The sequence below is a fragment of the Melitaea cinxia genome, chromosome 19 (genome assembly GCF_905220565.1).
Source record: "Melitaea cinxia chromosome 19, ilMelCinx1.1, whole genome shotgun sequence".
Classification (NCBI taxonomy): domain Eukaryota; kingdom Metazoa; phylum Arthropoda; class Insecta; order Lepidoptera; family Nymphalidae; genus Melitaea; species Melitaea cinxia.
This window is the reverse complement of record NC_059412.1, coordinates 11,022,310-11,048,405: the sequence shown is the minus strand read 5'-3', so window position 1 is coordinate 11,048,405 and position 26,096 is coordinate 11,022,310. Positions and strand designations below refer to the sequence as shown.

General features: G+C 38.4%; 1 protein-coding gene across 1 annotated transcript; it reads right to left on the bottom strand.

The window, feature by feature from the left end:
- On the bottom strand, positions 1–21,576 carry LOC123662604 (protein kibra). The gene is made up of 18 exons (XM_045597424.1): positions 21,019–21,576; positions 19,140–19,248; positions 17,200–17,374; positions 15,755–16,600; positions 15,305–15,437; positions 14,877–14,979; positions 13,748–13,849; positions 13,135–13,236; positions 12,383–12,500; positions 11,438–11,615; positions 10,919–11,072; positions 10,503–10,591; positions 9,629–9,771; positions 7,547–7,651; positions 6,761–6,877; positions 5,718–5,855; positions 1,019–1,216; positions 1–582 (listed from the first exon to the last, which is right to left on the bottom strand). Exons 1-18 carry the CDS (start codon positions 21,574–21,576, stop codon positions 270–272), a joined length of 3,681 nt encoding a protein of 1,226 aa, XP_045453380.1. The 3' UTR covers positions 1–269.
- Between the last annotated feature and the right edge of the window lie 4,520 nt (positions 21,577–26,096).

Sequence of the window (26,096 nt, the reverse complement as noted above, 5' to 3'; positions counted from 1 at the left end):
ATAAATTTAGTACTAAACGAATTTACAAAACAATATTAAATATGAAAATCTTTTCAAGATTTTTTATATTTCTGCTAGCCAAATAAAGATATAAACAATTCATTGGGTAATAGATAAATGTACTGTTTAATACATATTTAACATCCGTAACAAAATAAGACAATTTTGAAGACAAAACACTTTTGAAGAGTTTTAGACTTCTGGTAGCCAAGTGGACAAAAATAATTAAATATATAGTAAGTTTGTTAGATATCGTCCAACTAGTCCATTCAAACTTGAACACCTAGGACTCGGTCAACAACAAAATCATACCTCACATCCTCAGTCTTTGACTCCTTATTTTCCTCATTTTCTTTAATAGTCAAGTTGAATGGTTCAATACACGGGTTTTTGCATTCGACGACTTGAGTTTGGTTGTCGGTTTGACTACTTGGTTCCCTTCGCAACTCGTATGAGGTTTTCGATGATCTTCCATCTGGAGTGCTTCTCTCTTCTAGTTCTTCCCAATCGTCTTCTGATAATTCACCTTCGTCGGGAAGTGGTAATGTTGATTTGGTTCGCGTGAAGAATGCCATCTTTTCTCTGTTGATGAAGAAAATTGCTTTTAAAACATTGTTGATATACGGAATAGGCCTACTTTTCCAATTACTTCGTCCTTTTATAATGGAACAGAACAAAATAAAATTTAGTTAGCAAATTATTTCTATTCTATGTTTTGACGAAATATATGATAATAAATTCATCATATGTTTAATTTTAGTCCGTATACCTTTTAAGTTTTAGTAATACCAACTACACAAACAGACAACTGAAGCAAATTTCTAATTATATCTAGACCCTGCATTTTCATAAAACTGTACATGATGACAAATCATTTACGTTACTTTACGTGTTACGTTTGCCATTAAAATCATAAAGAAAAAATAAATATTATTAATTTCTTTAATCATTTAAATTTTTTTTAGTAATTACAACAACACTAACTGGCAACTAAATCTGTATTTAACTTGACACTCACTTGAAGGTCACCAGGTCTGGCTTCCGTCCCCCCTGTCTGGACTTTCTCAATCGATATATCTCTCGGCAAGTTCGATGGAACAATCTAGAAACTCTGTCTTTAGACTCCGCAGAAGTTGAGATGAGACGCCGAAGAGTTTCATCTTCAGCCACCCACGCGGCTACGGCTGGATCACCGCGTGCGCATGCTTCCTCTAATCTGTTAAGAGGAATAGACAAACTTAGAGTGTAGAATTTTTTTTATTGGTCTCTTTTTGTGCTAAGCAAAGGTTTATCTTATCACAAGGCCTGTCCTAATTAGGAATTTAACTGAAATGACTACGTTAGTGACTACGTATAGTTTATACTACCACTTTGAAAATTTAATTAATATTTCCAGACTTATATGTAACATTAAGAGTTCGTATGTCAAAATATACTACAAAACTATTGTCTACTAGATAAGCATTTATCGTCAAGTGTTGTTTTCTTATTTGTAACTATTTCTTGTTCTTCGAAAAAAGGTTCCTAATTCGGCTATATTTTTTTATGTGTTTGCCTCATAGCTTTTTACGGGTATACAAATATTGATGATTCTTTTTTTCGAAAGCTGATGCTTGTCATGAGATCTAATTTTAACTCGATTGAGATCTAACGATTACTTTCTGATTTATGCCTGATAATACATATCTAAATGATTACGTTTTCGACTACGTACGTTTTATTGCTAGTCGAATTAAATTGAATTCGGCTTTTATTTAATTATTTTTTCACTTGATGGTAAGCGAATACCGTAACTTATAGACGTCTGCTCTACCAGAAGCATCGCAAGCGCGTTATCGACTCTACCCCCAATTCCCCCCAGGAGCTCTGGTCACTTTACTCACTACCAGGAAGACAACACTGTTCGAAAACCATACTACTTAAGGGATCATTCAAATATTACGTAAGTAGAATTTTAGTAATTTTTAACCCCTTCCTCTCCCTTGCCAGCGAAAGTTAGTAAAACCCTACTCTCCCCACTATGCTTATATAAACATTGGTTGTATATTTTTAATCTATTCAGAAATAATAAATAAATATTGCTGATGTAACCACCATCTAGACCCCTTCGGTTCCTACATCATCAAAAATAAGCAAAACATAGATCCCCCCATCCGCTTTCGGTGTTTAACGTAATACTTAAATCACCCTTAACTGTGATATTTTAGGTAGTACCCCAGTCGGGCCACTCCATATTATGAGCAGAAAATATCTCGCTGTGCCCTACTTCATAAAAAAAATAGATTTTGAGTTATTCATACGTCACAGGTTGTACCTGTTGTGCTGGCGGTTGCGGGTTCGGTCAACGCACATGACAAACATTTGTATTGGCCATACAGGTGTTTGCCGTGGTCTGGGTGTTTGTGCAGTCCTAGTGGGTCTCTCCACCGTGCCTCGGAGAGCACGTTAAGCCGTCGGTCCCGGTTGTTATCATGTAAACCTGATAGCGATCGTCACTCATGGTAGGGAATATATCCGCCAACCCGCATTGGAGCAGCGTGGTGGATTAAGCTCAGTTCCTTCTCCTAGATGGAGAAAGAGGCCTATGTCCAGTAGTGGGATACGTCGAAGCGATATGTCGGTGATGTTCTCGTTTATCTTTTGAGGGATTATTGAACGTGTGGTTTATGAAGTAGGGCTAGAGAGTGGTGTGTGCGCGCCCACCTGCGCTTGAGCTGCGCCAGGTGCGCGATCTCGCGGCGCAGGTCGGCGAGGCGCGAGTGCTGCGCGCGCAGGTCCAGCGACATTATTGAACGTGAGGTCTATGTCGTAGGGCTAGAGAGTGGTGTGTGTGCGCCCACCTGCGCTTGAGCTGCGCCAGGTGCGCGATCTCGCGGCGCAGGTCGGCGAGGCGCGAGTGCTGCGCGCGCAGGTCCAGCGACATTATTGAACGTGAGGTCTATGTCGTAGGGCTAGAGAGTGGTGTGTGTGCGCCCACCTGCGCTTGAGCTGCGCCAGGTGCGCGATCTCGCGGCGCAGGTCGGCGAGGCGCGAGTGCTGCGCGCGCAGGTCCAGCGACATTATTGAACGTGAGGTCTATGTCGTAGGGCTAGAGAGTGGTGTGTGTGCGCCCACCTGCGCTTGAGCTGCGCCAGGTGCGCGATCTCGCGGCGCAGGTCGGCGAGGCGCGAGTGCTGCGCGCGCAGGTCCAGCGACATTATTGAACGTGAGGTCTATGTCGTAGGGCTAGAGAGTGGTGTGTGTGCGCCCACCTGCGCTTGAGCTGCGCCAGGTGCGCGATCTCGCGGCGCAGGTCGGCGAGGCGCGAGTGCTGCGCGCGCAGGTCCAGCGACATTATTGAACGTGAGGTCTATGTCGTAGGGCTAGAGAGTGGTGTGTGTGCGCCCACCTGCGCTTGAGCTGCGCCAGGTGCGCGATCTCGCGGCGCAGGTCGGCGAGGCGCGAGTGCTGCGCGCGCAGGTCCAGCGACATTATTGAACGTGAGGTCTATGTCGTAGGGCTAGAGAGTGGTGTGTGTGCGCCCACCTGCGCTTGAGCTGCGCCAGGTGCGCGATCTCGCGGCGCAGGTCGGCGAGGCGCGAGTGCTGCGCGCGCAGGTCCAGCGACATTATTGAACGTGAGGTCTATGTCGTAGGGCTAGAGAGTGGTGTGTGCGCGCCCACCTGCGCTTGAGCTGCGCCAGGTGCGCGATCTCGCGGCGCAGGTCAGCGAGGCGCGAGTGCTGCGCGCGCAGGTCCAGCGACATTATTGAACGTGAGGTCTATGTCGTAGGGCTAGAGAGTGGTGTGTGTGCGCCCACCTGCGCTTGAGCTGCGCCAGGTGCGCGATCTCGCGGCGCAGGTCGGCGAGGCGCGAGTGCTGCGCGCGCAGGTCCAGCGACATTATTGAACGTGAGGTCTATGTCGTAGGGCTAGAGAGTGGTGTGTGTGCGCCCACCTGCGCTTGAGCTGCGCCAGGTGCGCGATCTCGCGGCGCAGGTCGGCGAGGCGCGAGTGCTGCGCGCGCAGGTCCAGCGACATTATTGAACGTGAGGTCTATGTCGTAGGGCTAGAGAGTGGTGTGTGTGCGCCCACCTGCGCTTGAGCTGCGCCAGGTGCGCGATCTCGCGGCGCAGGTCGGCGAGGCGCGAGTGCTGCGCGCGCAGGTCCAGCGACATTATTGAACGTGAGGTCTATGTCGTAGGGCTAGAGAGTGGTGTGTGTGCGCCCACCTGCGCTTGAGCTGCGCCAGGTGCGCGATCTCGCGGCGCAGGTCGGCGAGGCGCGAGTGCTGCGCGCGCAGGTCCAGCGACATTATTGAACGTGAGGTCTATGTCGTAGGGCTAGAGAGTGGTGTGTGCGCGCCCACCTGCGCTTGAGCTGCGCCAGGTGCGCGATCTCGCGGCGCAGGTCGGCGAGGCGCGAGTGCTGCGCGCGCAGGTCCAGCGACATTATTGAACGTGAGGTCTATGTCGTAGGGCTAGAGAGTGGTGTGTGTGCGCCCACCTGCGCTTGAGCTGCGCCAGGTGCGCGATCTCGCGGCGCAGGTCGGCGAGGCGCGAGTGCTGCGCGCGCAGGTCCAGCGACATTATTGAACGTGAGGTCTATGTCGTAGGGCTAGAGAGTGGTGTGTGTGCGCCCACCTGCGCTTGAGCTGCGCCAGGTGCGCGATCTCGCGGCGCAGGTCGGCGAGGCGCGAGTGCTGCGCGCGCAGGTCCAGCGACATTATTGAACGTGAGGTCTATGTCGTAGGGCTAGAGAGTGGTGTGTGTGCGCCCACCTGCGCTTGAGCTGCGCCAGGTGCGCGATCTCGCGGCGCAGGTCGGCGAGGCGCGAGTGCTGCGCGCGCAGGTCCAGCGACATTATTGAACGTGAGGTCTATGTCGTAGGGCTAGAGAGTGGTGTGTGTGCGCCCACCTGCGCTTGAGCTGCGCCAGGTGCGCGATCTCGCGGCGCAGGTCGGCGAGGCGCGAGTGCTGCGCGCGCAGGTCCAGCGACATTATTGAACGTGAGGTCTATGTCGTAGGGCTAGAGAGTGGTGTGTGTGCGCCCACCTGCGCTTGAGCTGCGCCAGGTGCGCGATCTCGCGGCGCAGGTCGGCGAGGCGCGAGTGCTGCGCGCGCAGGTCCAGCGACATTATTGAACGTGAGGTCTATGTCGTAGGGCTAGAGAGTGGTGTGTGTGCGCCCACCTGCGCTTGAGCTGCGCCAGGTGCGCGATCTCGCGGCGCAGGTCGGCGAGGCGCGAGTGCTGCGCGCGCAGGTCCAGCGACATTATTGAACGTGAGGTCTATGTCGTAGGGCTAGAGAGTGGTGTGTGTGCGCCCACCTGCGCTTGAGCTGCGCCAGGTGCGCGATCTCGCGGCGCAGGTCGGCGAGGCGCGAGTGCTGCGCGCGCAGGTCCAGCGACATTATTGAACGTGAGGTCTATGTCGTAGGGCTAGAGAGTGGTGTGTGTGCGCCCACCTGCGCTTGAGCTGCGCCAGGTGCGCGATCTCGCGGCGCAGGTCGGCGAGGCGCGAGTGCTGCGCGCGCAGGTCCAGCGACATTATTGAACGTGAGGTCTATGTCGTAGGGCTAGAGAGTGGTGTGTGTGCGCCCACCTGCGCTTGAGCTGCGCCAGGTGCGCGATCTCGCGGCGCAGGTCGGCGAGGCGCGAGTGCTGCGCGCGCAGGTCCAGCGACATTATTGAACGTGAGGTCTATGTCGTAGGGCTAGAGAGTGGTGTGTGTGCGCCCACCTGCGCTTGAGCTGCGCCAGGTGCGCGATCTCGCGGCGCAGGTCGGCGAGGCGCGAGTGCTGCGCGCGCAGGTCCAGCGACAGGTCCAGCGACGTGCGCGCCGGCCGCGACCGCGCCGCGCCGCGCACGCGGCCCCACCTGGGGGGGACAAACGGTAGCTATTACTATGGGCGGGGGCAACATCACAACAGATGGCATCAATTACTATGGGGGGGGGGCGACATTACAACAAATGGTGTCTATTACTATGGGGGGGGCACATTACAACAAACGGTATCTATTACTATGGGGGGGGGGCGACATTACAACAAATGGTATCAATTACTATGGGGGGGGGGGCGATATTACAACAAATGGTATCTATTACTATGGGGGGGCGACATTACAACAAACGGTATCTATTCTATGGGGGGGGCGACATTACAACAAATGGTATCAATTACTATGGGGGGGCACATTACAACAAATGGTGTCTATTAGTATGGGGGGGGGGGGGCGACATTACAACAAAAGGTATCAATTACTATGGGGGGGCACATTACAACGAATGGTATCAATTACTATGGGGAGAAACACATTACAACAAACGGTATCAATTACTATAGGGGGGGGGGGGGGCGATATTACAACAAATGGTATCTATTACTATGGAGGGGGCGACATCACAACAAATGGTATCAATTACTATGGGGGGGCACATTACAACAAACGGTATCAATTACTATAGGGGGGGGGGCGGTATTACAACAAATGGTATCTATTACTATGGGGGGGCGACATTACAACAAATGGTGTCTATTACTATGGGGGGGCACATTACAACAAAAGGTATCAATTACTATGGGGGGGGTACATTACAAAAAATGGTATCAATTACTATGGGGGGGGGGCGACATTACAACAAAACGGTATCGATTGCAACATATGTAATTATCTCATTTAGTGACAATTAGTCGTCTAAATAAAAAACACGAAATTTCTACAATATATACACGTGATTGAGTAATACTCTATTGCCGACGGGAAATTGACCGCAGACTTACCTCAGAGATCTCCTCTCCCTAACGGTCCTGTCGAAGGGTATACCGACAGTCGGAGGTTTTAAAGTAACCCTTCGCGCGTACTGCGCCATAGATGAATCTGATTCTGATCTATTTAATCTGCAAAAAAAAGTATTTAACATTATATTATGACGTCTAGTATAACTAACTGTACGACGATTTAGACTTTTGCCTATACAGTGAGTAACGATAGCTATCAAGTTTTTTTATAACATTCAGGACTAATAGCTTAACGTGCTATCCGAGGCACAGTAGAGACACCCACAAGGAAAGACATCCAAACCAGAAATAATCGAACCTGCAAACCGTCGGGATTTTCGGCAACTACCCGCAATACTACACCAGAGCGTTTGTAACTAGCTGTACATTGACATTAATTTTCATTTCTATGTTGGAGGTTATAATAAGTTCCTACGATGAGAATAACTCAACAGAAAATCAGAAACCGTAAATTGTAATTGTTCTCATTCATAGGAAAAGTATACTGTATACTATATGTATACTGTATGTGTGTCTGAGTTTTCTATTCTATGGTTTCCAATAGCATAATTGATAAGAGACCTTTATTTATCTAAACCTCCTTTTGGGGTTTAGTGTTTAATTTAACCTCCTTTTTCCCTTCTTTTTTTAAATCAGTCAAAAACGTAACTGGTTATGAGAGAAATAGAGGACGAAAAAGTGTTTTCGCACCTCTCTCTTGCTCCGTTCGCCTCACCCGGTCACACAAAAAGACAAAAGATAATACATATTAGAAAATTAATTTCTCACCTGCAAATGTACTGGCCTCTGCTAATGCTTTGCGGTTGTGGCGAAAATGTCTGAGATCGTTTTATAGTCGCTAACGACTCTTCTTGATTTGAGCTAACTTGTTGACTTTTTCTGTAAAACAAAATATAATTTTTAAGTATTTATTGCAGTTTTTATTTGCAAAAAAACACGCACAAAAAAATTGCTCTTGAATTAATAACCTCTTTATACTTTTTTTATTTGCAAGAGTTTGGACAATTTTTCTATGTCAAGTAATTGTCAAAATATCGAAATCGAGTTTTCGAAATCTTTCTGAAATCTTAATTAAAATAGCTGATCTTTTAATTTCATATTATCATCGAAAACCATGCGTTAGGTTTAGTAGATAATAATAAAAAAAATATAGATACATTCACATTGTGCCACGTTTCATGCCATGCAAAACTCACTTTCCATGCAATTTCCATAAAACTAAATTTATCATACATTTTTGTGATCTATAAAATATTAGTTATAATATTAAAAAAAAAACAGTTCGGTAAATTTTTATTATATTCTTCCTTATTTAACAACTTAAGTAACTCTTTTTATCTCCTAAGTATCCTTAAAAAAGAGGTTCACAATTCGACTGTATTTTTTGATACGTGTTAAATCATAATTTTTGTACCGCTTTTAACGATTTTTTAATCGTAAACTGGTGCTTGTCATGCGGACAAGTACTTCTGGAGTTAATAATGCTAATTATTTATGTATTTAATTGATTATTTACTACCTATCGGTCACCATACGACTATGAGCAAAACACATGAGTTCACGTTATTTTTGGCGTAAACTTGTGGAGGCCTATGTCCAACAGTGGACTGTTTAGGCTGTAATGATTACTACCTATATTATATTACCTCTCGATGTAAATAAAAGTAAGTTTTGTTCGTTTGCGAGCAAACACAATTATTTCACTTATCAAATTATACATTTAGTCAATATATTAGCTAACGCAATAAAAATATGTTAAACATCAATACAACATCAAAATCTTGGAAATTACGAGTGTTTTTATTATTAAAAAAAGCGATATTAATATGAGCACACGTCTCCAATCAAAGCTTTCAGACACAGTGCAAACATACCTACGTTACAATATTTACATATATATATTTGGACGGTATATAACTATTTCTCTAGGGCGATATCTTCGTGGGGCTTGCCGTCGGCTTCCCGCCTCAATATGTATCTGGAGGAAATTAGGTATATTTTTTGGCGCCCAAAAATATTACCATTACTGCTCTAAATAGGACTGCTATTTTGATTTATTTGATTTTTGAGGGTAGTGACACATTGCCTTAATAGAAGGTAATTTTTGAGGGTAGCGACACATTGCTTTAATAGAAGGTAATTTTTGAGGGTAGTTACACATTGCCTTAATAGAAGGTAAAACCTTTGCTCTCTGCATGATGTTTACAAGGTCTGGTAATGAGAATAGTATACGATAGATGTATGTATATTTTGAACGGATTTATGAAATGGTCTGCATTACATTTAAATACATGAATCGGGTAAAAAATAGTACTTATACAGGATTATATTCAAGATGCCAGATGAAAAGGTTGATTTATATTTGAGTCATAAATAACTGTAAGAAATATATAAGAAATTCGAACAATTTGAAAAATGTTTTAAAATAATGAGAAAAAGTTTGCGATTGTAATGATTATTTACTATGCCATTAAACAATGAATTTGAAAAAGGTTTCTCAATAATATATGTACATATTCTTATGATGATCTATAATGTTTAATATCCCTTACTATGTACAGCGTGTCGTCTAAAATACACGTTTCACGCATCCTAATAATTCTGGAAAATCTAATAATTTACAATCATCTGTTTCAGCAATACTACTAAATACTAAATAAAGAATGAGAGCGAAATTTACCTATATTACAATGATTGATCCGTCATCTAAGATTAACATTGTATTAATTGAAAAACTTTGGAGAGTTTTTTGGATAAATACAAAGATCCTAAACCGAAAACAGTACCAAAGATTTCTAAAATCGCTAACAATTATATAACTTAAAGGACTAATATTAGAAGAGTATATACCGTCTGTGTAGTTGTCTCGCTCCCTCCGGACAGAAGTTACATTCGGTGTTTGTTTCCTTTTCCGCAGTAGTAGGATGTAAGTACTCGTCTTCCAACGTTATATCTTCAGGAATGTAGTCTTCGAATGAATCTTCCTCTACGATCTGTTAAGAATAATATTTATTAGATACTATTTATTCGTCTGTTTTCGCTTTTATTAAAAACTAGCGACCCGCCCCGGCTTCACATGGGTGCAATGCTTTTACTAAATATACTACAGAATGTCTTTATTTATAGTGTGAAGCTAGCTTATAGCATGGTAATTAACATAACAACAACAACAGTCAAAAATGCGTCGTTAGATTACACGTTGTTACAGAGTGCATTGAAGAAATAAAGGTTCACTGCTCGTTCCCCGTAGGCGATAGCGTGATAATATGTAGCCTATATGTTGACCCGACTTCTTTATAATATTCGCGCCAAATTTGAAGTAAATCCATACAGTACTTATTTAGTTTATCCCGGTCATACATACAGACAAAGAGACAAACAGACAAAAATTTTAAAAACTATATTTCTGGCTTCGGTATCGATTGTAGATCACACCCCCAAGTATTCTTTAAAAAAAAATATTCAATGTACAGTTTTGACTTTCCTACCATTTTATTATATGTATAGATTTTGTATGAGCAAACTACAGCATCTAATTGAATTTTAAATTTTTTAATTCAGCCTATAACATCCCACTGCTCGGCATAAACCCTTTCTCCATTATGAGTAACGATCGCTGTCAGGTATTTATGATAACAACCGGGACCGACAGCTTAACGTGCTCTCTTAGGCACGGCGGGGAGACCCACAAGGATTAACAAATCATATTTAAAAATATTTTTACCTGATTCAAAGGTTCCCGTGACTCTTCGTCCTCCGAAGCGGAATTCTCACAGTCGACATTACATTCTGCACTTGTCATACTCTCTGGACCTATTTAAAAAAAAATCTTAGGTTATTTAATATAATATAGTAATTAAGATATATGGTATATTATAATAAACAACTTAATACGAATATAATAAATATTTATAAGAATTTGTTCTTCTAATGTTGCAGGCGTCTATAGGCTACGGAAATCACTTATCATCAGGTGAGCTGTACGCTAGTTTGCCAACCCAGTTGTATGAAATAAAATATCAAACAAAACTCGACTGATCTTGCTGAAATTTAAATGGGACCACATGATAGGCACTAACTTTAAAATAAAAAAAGTATCATCACTATCGTTAAACCTAGTTAAAAATTAGCAAATCTTACCTCTATTCCTCGTAAGAGTAGATGTCTGTGAGCTTATAACTGTGGATTCGTCAGAACTTTCATCCCTCCTAATACTTCTAAAGCTCAACACATTATACCACTTCTGTGACACGGTGTCGGGGTCAAAATCTGCTAAACTGATTTGCGTACAACCCTGCAAAGGATTTAAGACTTAATTCCCAGTGCATTATTACTAAATTTGCTCGTATTTAAATATTATATCAGAATTTTTATCGCTCTCGCCTCATTATTTTTCACATGGCACTCAAGGCGTAAGCCGAATACTCGAATTTGGCTAATATCATCATTTCAAAATGTCGATTAATTGTATTTGTTATTTATTGCTATTAAATTACTAAGCCCAATAGTAGGACCAGCGATCAAATGAATTTTATACCAAAGCAATCAATTAAAAAAAAATTAAATTTGAATATGATTATCAAATTTTCTTTACAAAATTAATTATATCATAATTATGTACATATATCAAATACACTCTTTATAACTTGATCTACATACCAGGCATTCAGCTCCAGCGGCTACATTCAGTTGTAAGGTCGCAGCCCTTAAAGCTCTAGGTCCGAGAGAAGCCCTCTGTGTCTTTCGCCATAGCAGGGTAGTTCCCCTCCAAGGTAGGGCAGTGGTACTGAAGGCAATACCACGACCCCCTCCTTCAACTAATGCACCTCGTACTGCACTGGAATAATAATCATTTCATTAATTACTTGCTTTATTAATAAGTTTTCTTTATTATATTGCTAAAGATGTTTAACAATAATTTATAATTTATAATTACTGTTAATCATACATGTTGTATTTTTTATAGATTATATTTCTGATGCGAAGTTTTTATTATTATTATTATTATTTACATCGAAAGAAATTGAGACTACCTTTAAACAAGCAATCTTATCCACATTTTTATATAGAAACTATATCCCGCAAACGTTGTTTTATATATAACAACTTAGAGGTACATGAAATCCGTCCAGCCGTTTCGGAGGAGTATGGTAACTAACATTGTGACGCGAGAATTTTATATTTTGTTCATTATATTTAAATAATCTTTTTAAATTATACCTAACGCATTATGAAAGTCAACTATAAACATAATTAAGAATATTGTCTCTAAGATTGCACCTAGTGAAATCCCTAAATCACATTTAAAAGGCAACTACAACACTAAAACTGACTGTCTAATCTATTATAATTAACATAATACAACTATTTACTATTCATGTTTTACAGTTATACATTCAAATAATAATAAATATGTCTAGTACTTTTTAAAATATATTTCGTCGAAGGTTACTTATTCTTCTAGCAATCCAGCAGATCAAGCCTATCACTTATTTTTGTATTTTACATTACAAATTATACAGTTTTTACAATAAAACCATTGATAAACAAACATTGTATCCCTTTTTATTTACTCTAACTATATGTAAGTAACAAGTAACTTACACCTCAGTTCCCATATCGATGTACAAAGCGTGAAGATTCCTAGCTCTCAAGATGCCGATTTCGAGAGCGCTCTCATCGGAACAGTAGCGAAATTTAATTTCAATTTGTGCACTGTTCACTGTAACAAAATGAAAAATAAATGAATTGAAAAAATATATACTACTTCTTCTATAGAGGGAAAGAGGTCTAAGCCCAGCTGTGAATAGTTACCGACTGGATCAAATCAAAAATATAAGTATAAACAATATAAAATATACTAAAACGATTGACCTAACGTTGTTTTCATGACATTTGATTATATTTAAATTAGTTCTGTTAAAATAAATAGAAGAAAAGTGCTCAAAGAAAATTAAACACTTAATTTAAGTTTTGACAGAACACGTTCAAATCCCGTACTAAGCAGGATTGAAGATAAAATAGCTTTCAATATAAATTTTGCAGTCATCATCATTACAGCCTATACAGTCCACTGCTGGACATAGGCCTCCACAAGTTTACGCCAAAAATAACGTGAAATCATGTGTTTTGCCCATAGTCACCACGCTGGGAAGGCGGGTTGGTGACCGCAGTACTGGCTTTGTCGCACCGAAGACGAAGAAATTTTGCAGTACTAACAAATATATATTTTTTATTACATTGTTAAAATATAACAAGCATTAGAAGTGTCTCCCATATATGTATTAAGCAAAAAACAAAGCTAATAGCTTCCATAGTCACAAATTTTCTTATAAATAATGAAAATAAAATCTTACCAGCATTAGAAGCGTCTCCTCCTTGAGCTGCTTCGAATACACCGGAGTCGCCAGCCACCGACTCGTCGCTAACTGCTGCCGATACTGATCTAGTGTTTGTACCTGAAACACATAATAGTTATTATGAAATAATGGAAGGTCTGATGCCAGTCCTACATGGAAGACGAGGTCTGTCTAGTAGTGAGATGAATCGTATTATTTATTATATTATTGATCGATTCACCCTATAACATCTGGGCATAGTCCTCTTTCTCCACATATGAGATTAATTGGATTGTTGAGATAATTTTAATGAAGCTTTCGATCCCATGCCCAATTTATAACGAGATTTTTTTTTAAGTAACTGCGGAGTTTTGCCGATTCTTCTCTACAGAATCAAAGTACATTCTAAATCTGCAGTAGCTTTAGCTTAACTATGATTAATAATTATATTGAAATCAAATATAATTTTAATTTTAAAAATGACGATATAGACAAAGGTGCTTTTGAAGCCTAATTTTTGATTTTGATTTTGAATACAACTTTAATGAAGCTATTGATTTGTCACCCCCATCTGTAAGATTGTATTGTCATACGTTGAAATTTTTGAAAATAATGTCTAGTGAAAACTCACCACTAGATGACGGAGTTCTCGGCGAGAGCGGTGGAGGCGGTGTCTCTGATATTGGTGATAAGGGCTCACAGGGCCGGCCGGGACCTTGCAGTTGCACGGGAACTATAAGAACATTATATTATTTTTTTGAGTACAGCAAGACTCCTACTCAAAATTTGGAGCAGCCCAACTGGGAAGTATGAAGACCTCGAAGTACCTCGACCTTACAGAAGATCACAGGTAAATAACACTGTTTGCAGTACTTTCGGCAACGCGTTTACGAAGGCTTCTGGTGTTGCAGGCGTCTATAGGTTACGCTTCAGCCTGTAATATCCCACTGCTGAGCATTAAGGAGGCATAGACCTCTTTCTCCATGTAAGAGAAGGCTCAGAGCTTGATCTACCACGCTGTTCTAATGCGGGTTGACGGCACATATTCCCTATTATAAGTAACGATCGCTATCAGGTGTACATGATAACAACCGGGACCGACGACTTAAAAGTATTCTCCGAGGCACGATGGGGAGACTCACAAGGACTGCATAAACACCCAGGCCACGACAAATATCGGTATGGCCAATACAAATGTTTTCATGTGCAAGGATCGAACACGCAACCGCTAGCGCAACAGCCACAAACCAGTGCTATGACCGTTGCGACAACGCAACGTCACATACTATGGGCTACGGTAACCGCTTATCATTAAGTGAACCTCAGGCTTGTTTGCCACCTTATAGATTAAAAAATAATCGAGATTAATCCATGTGTTTAGCACTAATTGTGTTTGTGTATGTGTGATGTATGTAATTAAAAATTTCTTTTTAAATTTGAATATTTATAAACAAATCATGCAATATCCAAAACAATATCCGGTGTTCAATTATTATTGACATCTACAATTTTAAACGCCATTGTTATTTAACAATAAATATTTAGAAAAGTAGGGGAGACCAAAATAAAATAAATTTTAATGTAAAATATAGATTTATAATTATATATAGGAATATATTTATACGCATATCACGCTAACATTTTTAACTATGGGTGTATTTCATTGCAAGAAAATAATTAAGTTTCTCGAGATAGAAGAATAGTCGATTTCCCAAGATTACTGATAATGAAGAACAAATTGGTCTATTTTTGATACTTACTTGTAGATAGTCCAATGATTTCATTTGATCCGGTGGCGATGCCTATTCTCATTTCAGCTAGTTTCTCTTCAAGTTCCCTTTGTTGCCGCCTTTGTCTTTCCACCTATTGTAATAAAAAAATATAAATCAAATAATTTCATAGGAGGTCATATCTTTTATATTTAAATTAAACAATTTTTATATAATAAAACACCAGTAGTATCTTATCGTTATTGTTGGAGACAACTTTAGTCGAAAATATTTAGATCAAAGGATAAAAGGGCTTGAGAAATAATAATAATAAAATATATATTCTGAATTTTAATCGTTCTTAGATAATCTTGCTAATGAGTATTACTGATACCATATATGCCATAGTGAATTTAAAGTCAAAAATGAAATTATAGTAATTGTCAATTTTGAAATAAAGTAAAAAATGTTGGATATACCTGATTATAAGACGGCGGAGGTGGAGGTGGGCTCGCTGATGATAAACTGCTTCTTGGTGATAGAGAGGGTTGTGATGGTGAACTACTTGTTCCCGGTGTGACACTGTCCGTAAAACTTGCCCCCCGAAGTAATCTAGAAGAAAAATTACCTTATAAAACACCAAGAACTAATAAAATAAAATGTACAAAATAACGTTTATCAAGATCAACATATGTCGAAGCTTTTAATACTAAAAAAAGTTAATAAATGAAATAATATGTAGCATACACAAATGGTCGTCTATGTTATTTCCTAAGATAAGCAATTTAATGCTTATGATTGTAACATATAAACGTGTTATGTAAATCAATCAGGAATCGATCCCACAACACTCGTAGTAGCAAGCATTTGTAAGTTGTTTCAAAGGGCTCATCAAAGTTAATAGTAAAAAATTCTGTTTCAGTTCGTACCTTTCAACTCGTCGATGCAGATCAACCATATCGATAGGTTTATCAGCTTGAAAGGTAGTGGCTATTTGCGGTCCTCCGTAAATATCCGTGAAACTGATCTCCGAACTCAGCGACCCTTTACTACTCGCTGTAGAAAGGGAACCTAAGCTCGAACTACTCGATACTGACAACGTAGATGCTGACAATGTTTTCAATTGCCCCTCCAAAGTCGTCATTGACGTTAACGCGTCTTTTAACTGCTGTAACAGCAATTGCTTTTCTTCGTGTAGCCTCAGTCTATCCGCTATACATTTGTTTGACATCTCGAACGCATTTTTCAAGTCCTGCTCTAATTTCTTGCATTCTGATTGGATGTCACTCATTTCTTGTTTCGACCTTGTTCTCGGAGTTATACTCCTTAATTCCCGTAAGAGTTGCTCTTTTTCTTGGAATAAAAGTAGTCGATCTTTGTCTGATTCAGCTTGACCAGGTTGGACTTTGTCCTCTAAATCGGCTAATTGTTGTTGAATTTGCTGTATCCGCTTTCTAGCCTCATCGTATTTTAGGCGAACCCGCGCCATTTCAGCTAATCTTGTGCCTATTGGGACTAAGTCCGCACATAAGTCAGTTTGGGAGGCAGTGCTCAATTTTTCCTGAGGTAAACTCAGGGTTGAGAGATCTGGCGAAGCGTCTGCTAATTGTAGCCTCGTTAAGTCGTCCTTTAACTTTGCTAACGATTGCATAAGATCAGCTCGTTCTTTTTCTCCAGAGGTAAGAGATTTCTGGACATTTTTTAGTTCGGTCATAATCGCCTGAGCTTCGGTTATATTGTAGCACCCCTGCTGTGAGTTCAACTTTTGCTCCACTCTGAAAAGAATACGCATATGAAACAAACATTACGTACAAATGTAACGGAGAAACAATTCGTATCTGTCTATCAATAACACACAATGGAGAGCAGAAATAAAATCGGACACCTCGTCATCATCAATCATAATTGACCCGTTGACCTGAGGCCACTCGAATAAATCATACAACGAATAGATATCGGAACGGCTCGTAAAGACATGAGCTTTCCATGAACTGTAGTGATTCGTTTTTTCAATAAATATTGATTGGTGTTGTCAAAACTAAAAAAAAAACTTAATGCTTAAATTGCTTAATGAAAATAAGTTTTCAGAATTTTATTTATAAGGTTATTTATTATATCTTATTGGACTGTGTTATTTCTTGTTAATGGTACCTAGCACTATTATATAGATTTTTGTATGTAATGAGATAGCGCTTGTATATAAAAACAAAAGGAAAATGCACGAATATGAATTAAATTATTATGAATTAAAAGCCAACAAAGCTATACTAATATTTTTACTTGTTTCTGTAATATCATTTGCAAAACTTAGATCTTTTACTTGTTACACCTTCAAATCTATTATTTTTATATTTATTTTATGAAAAAAACTTACTCAGCTAAAGTATCAACTCCTCGCCTAGCGCTGGCGACCTCTGCTCTCGCCTGCCTCAACTCTTTCCTCAGCTGAGCCACTCTACCTCTTGCTTGAGTCACTTCAGCTCTTAGTTGTTCTGGATCATGACGGGAAGTCGTCGATGTTGTTGTTACCGACGTTGTTGATGAACATACTGAACAACAATTTAAATATATCATTGATACAGAAAGACTAAAAAACACGAGTTACAAATTGTTAAATCTATACAGATGTTTTAATTTTTTGATACACTTCTCCAATTCAACAAAAATTACGCATCAGAGAATTTGTTTATCTGGAAATATTTTAAACTCATAATATATTACATATTAAACATAAAAGCGGTTTCTCATACTACATATTAGATGATTCAGATATACAAGAGGATGTCTAATCAAAAATTAATATAACGTGATGATTAAGGATACACGTAACTATATATAATAAATGTAATTGCTATGTTCTCTTACATGTACAGCATATATAATTGAATATAATTACTGTTCCTATGTACAGCTTAAACGCTTATTAAAAGTTTAATACACGCTTTTTAACACGGTAATTCGCAGTTATGATTATGGCATTGACAATTAATAGTTTAAAATTACTTAAATTTTAAATGTATGAAAAGAATGGTATTTTTATTATAAATATTACGTAGAGATAGTAAGAAACCCTTTAGAAGACATAAAAATCATCATTCCGTTTTCATTTAAGCTCAAATTTGAAGTCAAAGGTTTCATGTTCAGTTAATTTTCAAAAATACGTCAATCATAAGCAACTGGATACAAAAATCAAAACAAAAACCTCTTTCTATTCTTTAGGCCCGGTTTCTACCACAGCGGAGAGGAAAGGAGACGAGAGGAGATGTGTTTTGATTAACTTATCAGATTTCGTTATTTCTAGATTTCTCAGCTTAGTTTCGGTGGGAATGGAACAATTGGAGAGGAGAGTAATCTCAATTTTCTAGAATGTTGTGCTGATGTGCGGCGCCCGTACTCCGCACAGCGTTCCCCGTTGCCTCCTCACGCCTCATACTCCCGAAAACGTTAATTCTAATATTTCCTCAAAAAGGTTATGATTTTAGGTTAGTAGGAACTTTAGTAACGACACGATGTCTTCATTTTGTAGACAGCACGTGCCAAATTTCGAGCTCTTCACACTTCACATCTCCGTTAGGCATAGCTGACATCTCTTCGCTTCGCAGCACATCTCCCGTCGTCTCCGCTTTGACGGAAACCGGTTCTAAAAGACTATCATCTCTATTTTACACGAAATTACCTAATATTCATAGATATAAAAAATATATTTTTCAATTTAAATATGTTGCCTTTATGTAACTGACCTTTAAGGATATGGATAATCTCATATCCTATTGTACTCGTTGTATTGTATAGAGTTGTATAAGGAATTGAAAGCAACACTGCAACATTGAGAATACGGGAGACCAAAAGCTTGATTCGTAACTTTACTTAAACAATGCCTTCTATTCGGAATTTATATCTATTCACCTTATATTACCTTTGTGTAGTTTTAGGAATATTTTATTTTATTCTATTATAATAAAAGAATTTTACTTTTACTTTATTTTATTCGATATTCTATTATAATCGAGTGGTATTTTTACTTTTATTTAAGTTGTTACTTTCGAAATCAGCGTAACAGTAAAATTTAAAAAGCAAAACCGTATCGTGTTTGTTCTCTATAGTACGAAAAATTGAAAACTAGGTCTTTACTCTTAATTATTATTATTTGAAATTTTATATTGTTATTTTTTTATAAATATAGAACCCAGAAAATGCAAGTATATAAAACTAAATCTTAAGATCCTTATTATTAGTACTTATGCATAAAAATATTGTATATATGAAGGAGATTTTTAAATACAAATATTTAGAATTAGTATAGCTAGTACTTACAGCTCGTTCTGGACGCGGCGAGGGTGGACAGAGCATTATTGAGATGCTTGTACTCATCTTGAGCTAAACACAGCCTCTGTTTCTTGACATCGTACATCTCTCGCTTTGCCTGTGAACAATTAAAAATAATATTTATTATTTTTTGTCGAAAAATCGAATATCATAATTTTTTATATGACAACTATATATGATATAATAGTGGAATCAATTTTTGATGTGATATTATGACAGGAAATTATTTTAATATTAAATATTAAATTAGTTTCTTCCTTAAAATGTTTTAAAAGATTTTTCCTTGTAGTAATAACAAATAGTACCTATATAATGTTTAGTAATACCAGTGTAGATTTTATAATATTCCCGTACTTAAAAAACTAAGTAAACTTATTAAGTGCCTATTTAAATATGACATGAATAAAATAACTTATCTAAAAACCAACCAATAATTACGCGGTAAGTATACATGTCAAAAAAATTATAGAAAAATTAATATTTGCATGTTTATAATTTAGACGTTCGTTAAATAATTAATTCATGTTAATATCGCTTCAATTGCCTAAATTAAATACATTATTGGGAAATAATGTTTAATAAAACGTGTTTTAGTAGTTATTATACATATAAATACGGTTTATATTATTAATTATTAATATATAAGTGAAAAAAAAAATGTGTGAGAAATAAAGAAATCTAGTTAATAGTAATTTTACTTCACGTTCTCTCATTACGTTATTAAACATTACGCTTAATATACTTTTATTACTTCCGAAGCGCAAAGCGTGTTTTTTTTTTAATTATTATATGAATAATGATTATATGAATAATTTTAACAAAAAAAAAATTAAAGTGGATAAATTACGTTTTTAAATGAGCAATACCTATAGGCAAGCATTTAGGCAGGTGGAGCGTAAAAATACCTCTGAAAGCCTAATATCATTTGACAAGCAGTTGACCGCGGCGTCGCTCGCATAGAAATTTATAATATATACGTAGAGAGGCTGAAGTAGTATATAAACATTGAAATATAACAATTCATGGCCTCTTTTTACCACATTTATGGTTCACCTTTCTTGCGTTAGACTACCAGGCTGCTCGCAAAGCTCGCTTTTAACCAAGCTTCATGGAACAGTCGTGCGATACACAGTCTTACCTTAGGTATCTCAAGCCATTTTTGGCTAATTTCAGTAATACGAACTAATCTCCTACTTTACCGTACATAATTTCCGTAAACACTGGGATACTTATTTCTGTAATATGCAATCAAAACTCTAAAAATAAAATTTCATGCAATTTGTACTTCTGATATGGCAGGAATGCGTTAAAGACATATTGAGCCTATAAGATGTTTTTATAACAAATATTGTATGTAATAAAATTTAAAACAGTTATACATAAATATTGAAAAAAGAATATTAGTCGATTTTTCGGCATGGCATGTAGATTTTTGTTTGGAAACAGATCATATAACTTTATTATTTATCATTTAGCTATAAACAAACAGTTTGAACTGCGGTTAATAGTATTAAAGCCACGGGTTACGATATTTCACGGGTAGGTACGAAATTCATCGAGTCACCACAAAAATTAACGAATCATTAGAGCGAAATTCCATCGGTTATTTTTTGCGATCGACATAAATACGGTATTATACATACTGAGCAACAACTTTTTGCTCGGAATGCGCATAAAAAGTAACCTCATCACTCGTACACATATCCGGTTTTGCCTAAAGAAATCAAAATTTTATACGGGCACCGGTCTATAGCAACGTTAAGACTTATAGCGCCTCGAAGTTGAAGCGAAATATTTTACGTTGTATTCGAAGATTTTTGAATTGAAAATAGTTATTTTGTTGATAATATGATTATATAATATTTACGGTGAAAAGCCTCAAGGATCCCGTCATCCTGATGGCATGTTGCAGCCGGCTCCATGTGTGCGGCGGGCACTGCGGGAAGGTTCCATTCCTGCTGAGAACTTGAGTCGCCACGTAACCTTGACCTTCGTAGTATGGCACCTCGGACACCGGCACTAAACGCACTTCCGCGGAACGAATTTGACGCACTGACAGTATATTTTCATAGATGGCCTCGTCCTCTAGGTTCTGACCTTCGGGGCACAGGCGGTAACCATACTCGCGACTGATCTCGTCCAAATTAGCGTACTCGGGGCGTTTGCGGAGCTCATTCAAATTTTGATACTGGGGCTCATCGCGCACACACAAGCCGGGGGGACGAACGGAGGTAGGGTCCACGCAGACTCCGTACTCTCGCGGTTCATTACGCACCATTTTAGCGATATGACGCGCGCCAAAACATCCCCTACACCAGCTGTGAGTGTCGACAGAGGAAGCACGAACGCGGAAGGATGGTTCGACCTCGGGCTCGGGAGGAGGCGGCTGGGACCACATAGTGACCGTCCGCCGCAACGGACACATCTTAACCCCCAAAAGGGCGCGCGTCGACTGGCGCGGGCGCGCGGAGATCCGATGGCGCGCAGTGGAATGCGCCCGCGCCGCCGAAAGAATGCAATCTCGGGCGCATTTCGGAGGTCGATCTCTCCGAAGGGCCGGCGTCCCCGCTCCCGCCTCCCGAGCCGCATCTGTCGTAATAAGTTCGACGAAACGCGATCCGGGGCCCGGCCCGGTCGACGCCGTAACGGACCCCCGTGACCTCGTCCCGTGTCCTCCGCACGCGAATCATTCACCACCTCACGAATTCCTGCACAATTTAATTTTAAGGCCCCGATATTAAATAAAACGAATGCTCCTCGGTTTATTTGCGATGCAACTAATTACCGGTCAGGGAACAATTGTCGTAATCGGGTCCTGGTCGTCGGCGACAGGACACCGGCTCGGAATGCAAAAAAGCTGACAATTTTTCATATAGCGGCGCGTCGCAATGAGGTGGTTACGCGCAGTTAGCGGACGATTTTCTCAGATTTTCCACGTAAACAATTTACATGGCTTAATGTTGGTATGCGCGGGATGCGAGCACATCTGGCGGGTGCGTCTGCAGGTAAGACGTGAGCATTTTTGTTCCGGAATTCCTTTACACACATTTGCAATCCCGTCCTGGGCCGATTTTTTACTTTGCTACTTATTAAAATAAGCTATCAAACGGTATTTCGGGGAGTGATACAGCAAAACTTTCCACACAAACACATTATTTCAAAAAAATTTCTACCTATTCATTAAAATAAACTAAGTCGGTCGTAATTGTCATTTAAATGGAAAAATAGTTTTTTTTTTTTTCTATCTAACTAACCGCATGATTCTCTAGCCGCATATTGGTTCAAGAATGTATATATTTTTTTTACAATCAAACTAGTTCGCGTTTCTCTCGACAACACAACAGATTATCTTAATAGGATTTCTTAAATCGTCGAGTTATACAACTGTACATAGAACGTTACATATTTATATCATTGTAAGCATTAGGATTTGATTAGACCGTTGCGTTGTCGCAATTAGCAGTGACCATACTTTCTGCTAATAGGTTAGCTGCGTTAATTACGGGTATATTATTTAGCTATATTATATTATTATTTATTATTACATTTAACTCGCCTACCTGAGACGAGTACCATGTTCAAGTATATATGTTAACACATACTCATTTCTATATATTTATTACAGAATAATTTTGAGAGTTTACATTTGAAGATCTAAACAAAATACGATTAGTAACTTTTAAAAGTAATTTAACTCATAGCATTCAACATTGACGAGTTCAGACGAGCAGGTAATTTGGCCCGCTGCCACGGTATGTTCAACTAATAGCTGTTTTTTTCTTCTTCTAGAAAACGTCGACAGAAATTCACGTAAAGAGAAAATAATGCAATACATCTGCGATCGACAGGTTACGTTCCCGACTCGCGAGGTATTTAAACGGCAAATAAAAAACAAGCAACTAAAACAATTATTAATAACAGTTGTACAGGTATCCCAATATTGTAGACAACAAGGTGTTTCAATTCATAATTATTCAGTTTCGTATTCAAACTCCCTTTGATTCAAAGAGCTACAACGCACACACACACACACTTCAGCCTAATACAGTCCACTGCTGGACATAGGCCTCCACAAGTTCGCCCCAAAAATGGCGTAAACTCGTGTGTTTTGCCCATAATCACCACGCTGGACAGGCGGGTTGGTAACCGCAGGGATGGCTTTGTCGCACCGAAGACGCTGCTGCCCGTCTTCGGCCTGTGTATTTCAAAGCCAGCAGTTTGATGGTTCACGGCAACATTGTGTTTTCTCGGTGTAAGAATTTTTTAAATGTAGACAAATACCGCTTGCATATAACAGTGAGAAATAAGAAAAGAAAAAAATAATACACTTGATAATCGATTGATTATTGTCCAATTCGGGCGACTTATACACGCTTCGTTTCATTTGATTTAACATTATCTCCTAAATTATGCGTCCAAATAAAACGCTACAAAATACAAAGCTTATCTTCATAAAATTGGCTTGTTGACGAAGTATTTTTCAATCGTAAGGATCTAAATGCCTAACAAATACTGCAAACAATCACCTTTTCATTTTTTGTAATTATTTCGTTTCAAAGTTATTTTAAAACTATGACATCTTTTTAAATTGAAATCAAACGATGTCAAGGACAATTTTTTTTAAAAGAAATATTTTTGATAAATAACGTATTTAATTGGATAAGGATTTATATCATATCTATATACCACCTTCTTAGATAGCGCATTATTTTAGAATAAACTTGATCACCAAAAAAAAGGTTATAATGAGTTAACCTTAAGAGGTAGACATAGTATGCTCGATTCCAACCAGCAGTTCCTGACACTAACACGTTTAAACAAACAAAGAAACAAAAATAAATAGGTAAACAAGCTCTTCAGCTTTATAATATTAGTATTGATAATGTTATGTTAAACATTTATATAAGATTTTTTTTCCATAAAACGTAATAAAATCAACAATTCACTATATGAAATGGCCAGGGTACGCGATTAGTTTTTCAGAACAAATAACTAAATAATATCTCGACTAGCACTTTCTCGCGTTTATTTCTCTGGAAGATCAAATTATATGGAAATTTTTAGGTACCTATCTAGTGTTAATCGGAGTCTTTAACTAAGTCATGCTAAATTTCGTGTATGTATTAAAGTTGAAGTAGTATAAGAGAACAGAATAACAGACAAACATCCATCCACCCTACTCTCCGTCACCATACAAATAAACACAAGAATTTATACCTAGCATTTATACAGACAGCCAACAGGACACCGTGGTAGTTCTAACACAATTTTCTTATTGTCGGAATCTGTATGCCTTGGGGGTTTCAAAGCACATCTGCCTCCCCTGGACCGGTTACATTTCGACTCACAGTTTGTCCATCTCTTTCTAACATCGAAACGTTCCTAATACGTCTATCTCTTTTACACCCGTAGCCTCACGAAACTAATTTTTGTTTTTGTTTTTTGTCTTTGACTATCTATTGGAAACGCGTAGAGATTTTCTCCAGTAGCTACAACTTATCTTATTTATATACTGTATTATATGTATACACTTACTGTATTAATATACAAAATTTCAGAAAAAGTCAATAAAATATACCACTTTAAAAATAACAAAAATACATGTAACAATTATACATACTTACAACAATTTTCAGAATACCGATAAATGTTGATAAAAAAAAAAAAAAAAACTAAAGAACATTTTATAGATAAACGCTCAGAAAATGCAAATGTATGAAGTACAAAAGTAAACAACACCTACAAAGTATTTCCTTTTCTTCTAAATACATATTAGTATATATATAATATAACTATGACATAAAGAAACTACACATCATACACAAATTAATTCCATATATTTAATATGTCAATATACAAAGAGTTATAACAATAAATACATAAGTGTTACAGTTCAGTACAGTGAGTATTTCATAAGCACGAGTGCTATGTCATAAATATTCCATATACATAGCATACAATACGATGCAAAGAATTTCATATGAACATATTCTTAAATATAACTTTAATGATTACATATGTATGTTAAGACTTTTATTTGTAAATTCATAACATACTAGAGGGTTTCGAGGTTCTATTCGCTTCGAAATAGCTACTAATCTGTATGTATCGGTCGTAACGTAATGTTTTATGGCTTTTAATGCTAGTGGACAATGACTGTTTTTAATATTGAAAGAATTGTATTAATATCGATTTAAAAGGTTTAGTATTTGTTTTATATAAGAATTAAAAAAAAACAAATACATCAAAATATCCAAAAGCATTCTTGAAAAATCTATTTCAAACTTTAAATATATACCTATCTATATATTGAATACGAACTAGCCGTTGTTTCATATCCAAAATGCAGGCTGCTTGCTTTTTTTATTGCCCTCGGCATCGGTCAGCTTCGATGCGATTAAAATTCCTCTCTGGCCTGACGCCTGCCGGCCCTTAGGCTTCTGTTACACTATTAAGACTGCCTAAATTTATATGATAACCAATAATCGTATTTCTGAATAAAAGAGTTTAAGAGGAAATTTTATTGAAAATAAATTGTTATTTAATATTTTATACCTATTAAGAACTTTTATATTATGTGCTTATTAAGAACTTTTATTTGATAGTATGTATTTTTAATAATAAAGTTTGGCAAATGATAGAACAAAAAAAAAATACAATTTTAAAAATACAGTAATGATAACATATAGCAAGTGAACTAACATGTTTTTGTTTAAATTTATTTTAATTATATTTAATATACAATTATTTATTTTAGCTTAAAAGTTTCTGTATTATAATGAATACCTTCCTAAACTAAAATAATCAACGGTACACGGCTGCAATATTAGCATACAAGAAAACTATTTATCACTAGACAGAAAACATGACAACGAACAAGCCTTCAAACTGTCTGTTCTCGTCTGTCTGAGTGACGGGAATAGAAAAAAATATGTAACATGCATT